The sequence below is a fragment of the Odontomachus brunneus genome, unplaced genomic scaffold (genome assembly GCF_010583005.1).
Source record: "Odontomachus brunneus isolate Ranch 3 - 2012 unplaced genomic scaffold, Obru_v1 Obru_scaffold_006, whole genome shotgun sequence".
NCBI classification, from domain to species: Eukaryota; Metazoa; Arthropoda; class Insecta; order Hymenoptera; family Formicidae; genus Odontomachus; species Odontomachus brunneus.
Genome location: NW_022639456.1, coordinates 1,223,704 through 1,234,086, shown reverse-complemented (window position 1 = coordinate 1,234,086; position 10,383 = coordinate 1,223,704). Strand labels below are relative to the sequence as shown.

The following is a 10,383-nucleotide window of genomic DNA, read 5'->3' as shown; positions in this document are numbered from 1 at the left end:
GCGAGCCGCAGCAGCCAATCGCGACGGCGCTTCCGCCGACACCGGCGGCAGATTCGTCGAGAGCCCCGACCTGGTTTCACCGCACGGGTCAGGCGAGTGTCAATTTGCGCGGGCGCCTTTATCGATTGCGCGTTTATTCGACGCGCTCACCGCGAGTTCTTTCACTCGCCTCGCTCGTCACTGAATTAATCCACGAGCCTTCTGTGAATTTATGATGCCTTCGATGCCTTCGTTCTCGCCGACGAATCGATCGATTGATCGAACGCGTACGGACGCGTACGGAAGTATCGGTCGGTTGTCATTACTTCCGGCCGGAATAACCGACGATCAACCAGCGAAGAAAGATGGAGAAAGATCGCGAGCCTAATTCTAGAAACGTCCACCGAGCCGCGCGCGCGTCACGCACGCATACACACACACACACACACGCATACACATCAGACGCACGTCGTGTCTTAGGCGCGGCAAAAAGCGCGGCATGACACATGCTCAAGGTCCCGCTGGAATTCGCGTATGCGGCCATGACGTCAGTGAATTGATCGCTCGAGGAAGAAACCGCGAATCAACATTTTCCGGGAGACGGTGCTCGTGCACGGTCATAGGCCGCCGTCATAATTGATAACGAACGTTCTCGTGGAAAGTCCGTCGGGCGTGGACCGACGACCACGAGGAGAAGAGGCATCGCTGTATTAATCTCGCTTTGACCATCGGTGCCCTGTATAGCATCGTTCGATTATGAACAATTTTAAAGTCTGATCTGCAATGTGCTCTTTGCTTCCTACTTCTTGTTCTCTATCCTTTTTTGGCTTGAGCTTTGAAATCCGGTTATACCAACCGAGTAGTAAGCTGAATAACAATTAGAACATGTGTCTGTCTGGTTTATGCTAGAAGAAAAACAGACAAAGAGGAAGGAACAGGAGTCGAGGAGCATATTGTAGATCAGGCTTGAACATTGTCTCGTAGGCCGCGCTGTCTCGAGTTTTATGAGTGGAAAATTTTTCGCCACACACTCGCCGAGATCCGCGCCGACGTTTGTTCAGCGAGTATCGCGAAACGATCGATGCCGCGTCCGTGACACGGTCGTATACATGTTGCGGAAACGTCGCGAAATTACAGACCTGAGTCATGTCATGTGCTCTCCGTAAGGCGTGTGTATGCACACGTGTACGAAGGACTCTCAAGACGCTAGCACGGAATATACCTCGACGCCACGTGCCTGTTTACGTTTATTTTGTGACTTAAACATGTGAGAAAATGCAAGTCATTCATGCACCGTCTACACAAACGACAGATTCAGTCACGTCACGCGAGGGGATTCTCTCGAATGTGCTGGAATATCGCTGTGAAATGATAGTTTCCTGTCAGGGGCGTAGCTAGCTTGCCCTGACAGGGATGGGGCACGGTCTTGCTGAATATCGAGCCGCCAGATACGTATTGTAATCGAAGAATGCGCAAGTGTGTGCACGCGTATATCGTGGTGTTGTTACTAGGGGCGTTACTAGGTTAATATGCGGCGGCGATATGCGCGTAGGGTGGGCGAATCGAGTCAGAATAAGATACAATTGTCGTTCGAGTTCTTTTAGCCAATAAAATGAATTGTTCCATTGCAGAGGTAAGACACGATAAAGCTTGATCTGCAATATGTTATTTGCTCTTTATTTCTCTATCTTTTTCTGAAGGTTTTAAGATAGGAAGAAATGAAAGAAATGGGAATAGATCTGAGTGAGACAGCTCGTTTGAAACAAAAAACTAATGGCAACGTTCAAGGAATATTGTATATTCCTCCTGAATATCTAAACAAAAGTCACTCTTATGCTGTTGTTATCATAAGCAATATAAAAGTTGAGGTACTGTGCCATACATGATAACAAAACACAGAATACCAATAGACATACCACTGGTAATTTTCCATTATAGTATTAATATGCAACGTGTATTGATGAATTTAATCATTTGGAAAGTGTCACTTACGATAATTACAGCAGCGCATTGATATTGCGCGCTCCCTCAGCAATGCAAATTTTTATAAAGCGTCTTAAAGATGTTCAAAAGATGCGCTACTTTTTTAGTAGCGCATCTTTTGTCTAAAAGGCATCTAAAAAAAAGGTAGCACATCTTGTGTTGCACACGTTCATGATGATTCCAAAACGTTTCAGTAAATATGAAGAGTAACGTTATATTAGTTATATATTAACGTTCATATCTCAGTTTATCAATGAATTATACATTATATATTAATGCTAGAATTTTCCATTCAACGATGTAAGTGTAATATAATACTCCGTACAGCACAAATCTTCAAAGGACGTTCTAAAGATGTTCTGAGGACATTTATACATCCTAAGAACGTTCCAGAACATTCTCTGAAGATTTTGTGCTATCTGGGACGTGTATATATATATATATGGCAATATATATTGTTGAGCGAGAAATGACGATATTAATTTAATGCCACTGTTATTCAATGTTTACTGAATCTTATGCCATTTGCGACAGGTATATCGTTAATACAGAGTAGGAGATAGATGTGACACGTGACAGTAACGGTCGTAACGTTAGCATAAGGCTGCAGAAGAGTTGCGATGCAACATTGTCTGCCGAGCCGTCTGTCCCCTTGAGGCGCATACGAACAAAGGAGAGCCAGATGGACGTTTCGAAGTGCGAGAGAAATGTGTGTGTCGAGGGAACGAGGGAAAAAGAATTGGCGGGAAATTGGCGGTCGCAGGTTCGGCAGGGTCGGCTAATTTTAACGGATTTATTCTCATCGTTTTTTTTCTCAAATAGAGAAGAAGAGGCTCTCCGCTCGTGGATCGAGTCCGCGCGATCTTTACAGTCCGAGTGAGACAGCTGTGCGCTTTTATGTTTTTCAAGGTAGGAGATACATGTTCTCACTCACGCGCACGAGATATTTTCGAGTTTCATTGAAACTTCTTGTCACTGAAAATAAACGAAGAGCCTCGGACGAGTATAACGCGCCGATATAATAAGACCGTGGATTTATTTCGAACAGTGAAATAGATAGGCACGCTCTCTTGTGTGTAAACAGTAACGGGTGGACAAATCATCGATAGCGGCGATAGAATTTCTCGAGAGAATTCCAGTCGTGCTAATCGTTCATTTCTCAGTTTATCAATGAGTTATACATTAATAAAACATAAAAACAAACGTATGACGCAATATTGACATTAACTATTATATGTGCATCCTGAATTAATGTAAAATCCATACGTTATCGTTCATGAACGTCACAGCAATTATCCATACGCAAACGGCTCATTAATACGCGATAAGATAAGCTAATGCTTCGTGTAATAATTTCTTTTTTCCTGGAGTATAGAGAGCGCTTGGTTTCACCTGTGCTGGATGCGAAAGTCACGACGAGGCGTTACCTCGTGCGCAGGCATCCTGCACGTTGGAGCAGATGTACTCCCGACGAAAATGGCGGGTCGGGGATTCTGGCAGCGACGACATCTAGTGAACGTCGCGACAACTATCACGCTCTCGGGCCGATCGGCGTCGGTAAAACAGAGAGGCGAGCCGGGACGATGTCGCGGTGTAGATAGAAGACATATGGTCACACAGCTGCGTATCAATATTTTTCAGCGATAGCGCACGGTGCCATGTGCGTTCGGTTTGTGCGCGCGTTGTAGAGCGAGCGTGTTGGCGACTCGATGCGACCTCACGACTAACCGCCGCAGTGCTCAAACGCGCCGGATTCTGAGGGGACGTGCCCGAGTTATGAGCACGTTGCCGCTGTCAGCCGCGAAACGAGACTCGCAGGACTTGGTTGGTACGCGAATGACATACTCGGCCGTGTAAAAATGCGTCTGCCTACGTGGAGTCGGGATCTGCCGGCGATACTGCTGTTACTCCTCGGTCTCTTGGCTCCCGCCTCATACAGCCTGGAGGTGATATACGCGATAAACGCGGGCGGCGAATCGCACACGGATATCTACGGTATACACTACGTTAGGGATCCTCTCATGGGAAAGGTCGGCACCGCGTCCGACTACGGTAAACAATTAGTCATAGGACGCATCAACAACGCGGATCAGATTCTTTATCAAACGGAGCGCTATCACTACAACACCTTTGGTTACGACATACCGATTAGTCAGGACGGCGACTACATCTTAATACTGAAGTTCTGCGAGGTTTACTTCAATTCTCCCAATATGAAGGTAAACTTTGTCTGATGGAAATCTCTCACCAAGTCGTCTTCATCTCTCCATAATTGTAATGAAATTGTGCAAAACAATTCTTGACTTATGCACACAGGTGTTCGATGTAGTACTAAACGGTGATCATACAGTGGTCACTGACTTGGATATCTTTGAGAAAGTCGGTAGAGGTATTGCACATGATGAATATATCCCATTCAGAGTGCAGGGTGGGAAATTGATATACAATGATGAGGAGTCTGACATCCTGGCAGGGAAGATTAGGGTAGAATTTATCAAGGTAATTCATCGATATACAACACACATTATAGTTTTCAACGTGCAATTGTAACAATTCTATGTTGTCTCGCACAGGGCTACAGGGACAATCCAAAAATAAATGCTATAGCTGTTGTGAAAGGAGCTCTAGGAGGTTTGTGTTTTGTCCAGATCATATTTTCAACAATTTACTGTAGATAAATTTTTCTGCTGCTAACATTTGGGCCTCCAACAAAAATATCTTATCTTGTTATCTGTATAGATATACCGCAGCTGGGGCCGATACCACAAGATCCTGAAGAATATCACAGTACACAGGAAGACGAGGAAGAAACTACCGTGCGTAATCGGCACACAAGTGGACCCAGAACACCCGACCCGTACTCGATAGACGACTCGTCTATGATGTTGCCCCTCTTCATAGCCGTCGGTGCTTTCATCCCTTTATTATTCTGCCTATGTAAATTATAGACATTACAAAACACACACACATGCATAGAAATGCCTTGTACTTAACGGTAATGGTGTTCCCGAATCAGTTAGACTCGCTCGATTCGTGAGAGGATGTCTAAATATGTACATAGCTAATCAGTAATTTATGCTTCTTTACGGTTGCGTCGTGTCAAACTTAGTTAAAGTATTTATTGTTAATTTATAATTCTCTAGAAATGTATAGGATGTGACTTTTCGTACATCCACTTATCTACTACTCAGATTTTCTGAGCACCTTATTAGCTGTTTGCTAGGTACTCTTAAAGATAATCTTAAAGCTCTTACATTTCTCCTCGTCGCGAACATTTTGTTCAGTAACGTAGAAACGAGGAAACGTATGCCCAAAATTCTCGCGGAATACGCTAAGATAATATGTCTATAAAGTGATCTTAAAGACACATTTTAGGCACATTTGCAAAATATTCCAAAAACTTTGCCTTTACTTGCCTTTACTTTGCCCTTACTTTGCCTAACAATCAACAAATAGCCGCAAAATTAACGTGACAAAATCACGAAGAAAGATCGCATGTCACATTAATTTTACGGTTATTGATTGTTAGAACAAAAGTTTTCGGAATATTTTACTAATGTATTGAATTGATTCCATGGTCACTCTATAGACATATTCTCTTATTTCGATGCATTTTCTTAATTCTGACGTCATCAGTCGAGAGTTCCGCGGCGAGGGACCACGAGTTTTAAAATTTGCAATACATTCAAAATTAAATGAACAATAATATAGCCTTTACACTTATTCATATCGTCAAGGCATGAATGATAGAAACTATCGATATATCTCAATATTTTCGCTCGTTTTTCAAGAGAATAGAAGCGCAATGAATACGAGATGTCTGATATGAAGTGTTTCAGACTCTGCGATCTTAATTTCGTAATTTAATTTTTAATAAGCTTCTTGAGAGTTCTTTTTTATCTTGATTAATTTATTATTCTATAAGGAAAATCCCGACGGATGTGTGTGTCAAACTAAACGACCCGATGCAACTTTGTAACGTTAAACTTCATGTTTCTTACTACTTTCAAAGATGAACTCGACGTTGTTAAAGGTAAATGCGTAATAGGACTTGTGTCATTCGATCGCGTTGTAACGACATCTCCGGACAAGTCAGAGGATGTATTTTTATCAGTGAAACATTAAGATCGGCGATTCTGAGACGACTTGCATATGTATTCTCCTAGTAAGTGTACACCACGCAATGCAGTTTACGCACTGCGACTGTGCCGTGGCGCATTTACTTCATTGTGTTCTGTATTTTTCAAATGCCGTGTTTTTATAGTTCATTATATATCGTGAAACATTTTGTACACGCGTCTCCTTCGCCCCTCCTCACACGATCCAATCCCAAAGAGTTGAAATATGCTGATATACGGGGCGATGCGGATCATGCGATTTTAATATGAACTCTTTAGTATATAGAATCGTTACCGAAATTCTCAGGATCAACCGGACGACAGTCTTCGTAGTCCATTACGTACCAAAGTGACATCAAATTTTTTGCACGTCGAAATAAAGAAAACTGTTACTGAAACAATCATGTATTGTTATCCCGTATTTTCATAGACATAACAGACCGTCGCGTCGTGCGCGTTACAAAATTACGCGAATTTCGTTGTTATCCAGTGGGTAATGCACGAATGAAGGACACGCTTTATCAATCGTCGTATATTCCTCTGAAAAAAGTTCAATTTTTGCTGTACTTGAATTACTCTTTGCGTAGCTTTGTGCAACTTGGTATTTTTAAAATAACGCAAATCTCTCCATTATGCCGGAAATATTATATTGATAGGCTAAGTCCGTTATTTCGTTAGAAGCGTCAACTAACGATAAAGAATTGTAACTTATATATAAAGCGTTCCAAATAACATTATCCACGTTGAAACGAGAGTTTCAGCGACGCGATACTAAGATTTGCTAGTCTACGAGAGAAAGAAATCTTCGCATTTCGCGTTTTTGCTCACTTTTCTTGCCTTGTGCTCTCACACGTGCCATGTCGTGCAAATAATTTTTTTGTTCGTACATTCCTCATTGCGTTAATCGCGTGGTCGTTATTGATAACGACATTTTGCCCGGTTTCGCAACGAGACGACGAGGAGGAGCCGTTAAAGTTGAGCGGCGAAGTACTGCTGCAGACTATCGATCGCACAATTGTTCGTGTGTCCCGACAAGGGAGAAAGGTACAATAAATTCAATTGAGCGTCGCGCAACGCGAAGAATCGTACGTTCTTAATGGGAATAAGCTCATTCATCCCGCATGAGACGGGACGTCACGTGACCGGCGCGGCGCAGCGCGTCGCATCGTCTAAGTCTTTGATGTATGCTCATCACCGGCAATTAGCTGTCAATTCAAGGCTATACTTATGGTTTTCGAAGCCGGAGCTGGCAAGCGAGCGGACAGACGGGCGGATGGATGAGCAGACAGACAGACGGACGGAGGGACGGGCAGACAGAGTCGACGACGACGACAATCTCAAGTGACGATTTTTGCCCGGTGCGGAGAGCGAGGCGTTTACTTATAATCTTTCTTCTATCACAATCAGCGATTCGTGATAAATCGTAAATAAAAAATCTAGATATACGGTAAGGCGTGGCAGGCGATACACGTATATCGCAATCAAGCGATCGAGTGACGGTAAATAGATAACTACCCGTCGATCTGATAATTCGAGGGACTTCGATATGCGGTGAAAGAATAATCTTCGACCGGCCAAGAGTCACGAATATCGCGAAAGAAAGAAGAGCATGTTTCTGTTCGTTCTGTGGGATTCACAGAAAATGTAAAGTCTACGGTAACTCTTTCCCTAAAAATACTCGTCGCGAAAATAAAGCACGACTCTACGCGAAGGATAAGGGATGGTTTTCTTCGTGCTTACTGTTAATCACATCAGAATCTGTCCCGTTGAATTGGACGGAAAGCAATCTCAACAACACTTGATCGGATGTTAGGAAGGAAAAAGTAAAGCGAGAAGATTCTGAGAAATACCGTGCGCGATGTGATGACTTGTATTTCCGCACGCGCAGGATTCACTTGTGATCAATTGCATAACTAATGATTATAGCCTTTCTTTCCATTTAACGGAGAAGAGCCGCGGGCACATTTCCGCGCAATCATGAATAATTAATGAGCGATTATCGGCGACTAGATTCTGATAAAACAATTTTTCAATAGATAATTGACTGTTTTGCGGCACGCTTAGCAGCACTTGCGATTACATTAAGAAAAAAGTTCAAAATAAGGATTGTCGAAAATTTCCGCTTATCGGATGAAATTAACTTTGACTTTGACTCAGCGCGATAAATTACGCAATTTTTCTGTAAACAATCTACTTGTAATGTAAGATATGGATTATGCGGGCACTTTGAGGAGATATGTACATATCGATAAAGAGCAGTCGAGACGCATCGAACTGTTTCGCGCGCGATTAACTGAATATTACCAACTAGATATCGTAACTTCAAGTTGGCTCACTTTATTTTTGCATTTTCGGGCCGATTGTCGAAATTTACCGATTCGCAGTATGCGCGAAACGCGGCGAATTAATCGTCTTACCGCTGTAATTGGGGAAATTGATTCTCTCGACCGATACAAACCAATCATACCTCATTGTTGATTAATGTAACGTATGCAAAAATGATGATACAATATGATAGAATCTTTAGAATATCAACACGACGCGCTGCACCACAAGAACGTCTCTTGCGCGCAAGAGAAGAAAAACGCGAGACTTCCTCCCTTGCTTACGGCTTGGTGCAGGATGTAAGTAGCGAGCAACCGACGCGATAAGTGCTCGCAAATGGACGCAAATAAATGTATCTCTCCCTCGCGCTGGTCGACCCGTCGCCATCGTCCCATCTCTATCTCTTGACGGTAGAGCACGCACACCATCAAGAACAATGTGAAGGTACACATAAGCAATGATAAAACGACAAGCGGCGACCAGTCTGTCCATCCATGCATGTATGTATGTATATATATATGTATGTATGTATGTATGTATGTAAGTATGTATGTATACATGCATGCATGCATCCATCTATCCGTCCGTCCATCCGTCTGGCCTGGCGACGGTAATCTGTCGAATACTTTGTCCGGAATCATTGCAGATTAGCCAGCGACGGGTCTCTCCTCCCTCTCTTCAGCCGGCGGGCGAGATCCCTTAACGAAAACCCACCACCGCCACCACCGCCGCCATCGTCGTTGCCGGTGCCGGATGTCCTTATAAAAGGCGGCGCGCATCGGCGCGCCGTGCGTCTTTCTTTAGCAGTGCGCGCTCCAGACGAATTTAGTCTCGACAGTAAACGCAAAATTCTCCACCATGGTGCAGATAGTCGGCAAGTACCAATTCGTGTCCGCTGAGAACTTCGAGGACTACCTCAAGAGCTTGGGCAAAACCGAGCTCGCGGAGGTGTTCGCGCAGGCCGCGCCGGTCGTCGAGATCCAGCAGAACGGCGATCAGTGGGTTATCACGGTCAGCAGCAAGGGCAAGAGCGGTTCCGCCACCTTCAAGATCGGCGAGCCCTACGACGAGCAGTTGCTGTCCCTGCCGACTAGCTTCAAGGTGAGTCGTCGCCGCGAACGAAAAGTCGACTCAACAGAATTGCGCGGCGCCGTGTCGTCGATCGTGCACTCCTTTCGTGAAATTCGCACGGCATAGCTGAAGACAATTGATCGAATGTCAGAGCAAAAACAATTTTGAAAGATTCGAGAATAATATAATTACTGGATATAATTCAAAGTATTCTAAGTTCCGAACGTCAAATCTCCAAACGCAACCTCGAGGCGGGAAATCTCGGGACTTACGTGATCCCGACGATAATGCATGATATCGACGTGCAAATACTGTCTACGTTAAATATTTACCGGCTCAAAGACATCTAGCCAATCGTAGATACCAAGAAGAATCTAGTTGTGGATATTAGCACGACACTTTAAATTGCTTCAGAGCAGAGGAGGATTAAACTGTAATAAAGTTATTTAGCAGTGTAAAATACACGCATGGAGGAGGCTATTTAATCATCTATTGAATCGAGTTAATTATATAAGCCTTATTGTTAACTAGGCTGACGTAGCTTCAGTTAATAACACTCCTCTAATCCGTTGCAATTAATGGAAAATTGCTAAACAATCTCATCTCTCTACAGACAATTCTAAACGTTGCGTAAACATTCGCGACTCTATTGACCTTCCTCGATACATCCACGTACTCACTTCAAGATCTCAAAGTTCAATAAATTTCAAAGTTCAATAAATCTCAAAGTTCAATAAATCTCAAAGTTCTCAAGATCTCGAAGTTCAATAAATGTCAAAATTCTCAAGATCTCAAAGTTCAATAAATATTCAATAAATATTCCACGCATCATCGACTCACTCTTCAAGTAAATATATATATATATATATATATATATATATATATATATATATATATATATATATAT

General features: G+C 43.2%; 2 protein-coding genes across 2 annotated transcripts in view; both read left to right on the top strand.

The window, feature by feature from the left end:
- The first annotated feature begins 3,109 nt into the window (after positions 1–3,109).
- Positions 3,110–6,252, top strand: LOC116851457 (malectin-A). Its single transcript, XM_032830893.1, has 4 exons — positions 3,110–4,181; positions 4,279–4,461; positions 4,536–4,593; positions 4,702–6,252. Exons 1-4 carry the CDS (start codon positions 3,822–3,824, stop codon positions 4,908–4,910), a joined length of 810 nt encoding a protein of 269 aa, XP_032686784.1. The 5' UTR covers positions 3,110–3,821; the 3' UTR covers positions 4,911–6,252.
- Positions 6,253–9,187: 2,935 nt separating this feature from the next.
- The window catches only part of LOC116851488 (fatty acid-binding protein 1, liver-like), a 2,188-nt gene continuing 992 nt past the window's right edge, over positions 9,188–10,383 (top strand). The window contains exon 1 of the mRNA XM_032830940.1: positions 9,188–9,506. Coding sequence (XP_032686831.1) covers positions 9,264–9,506 — 243 coding nt within the window. The 5' untranslated portion in view covers positions 9,188–9,263. The remainder of the gene's footprint in view (positions 9,507–10,383) is intronic.

Bases quoted from the DNA above. Each gene is read 5' to 3' on its own strand.
- LOC116851457 (XM_032830893.1), top strand. From the start codon at position 3,822: ATGCGTCTGCCTACGTGGAGTCGGGATCTGCCGGCGATACTGCTGTTA. The intron at 4,462-4,535 runs GTAATTCATCGA...TGTCTCGCACAG, and splicing joins TTAGGGTAGAATTTATCAAG to GGCTACAGGGACAATCCAAA. The intron at 4,594-4,701 runs GTTTGTGTTTTG...TTATCTGTATAG, and splicing joins TGTGAAAGGAGCTCTAGGAG to ATATACCGCAGCTGGGGCCG.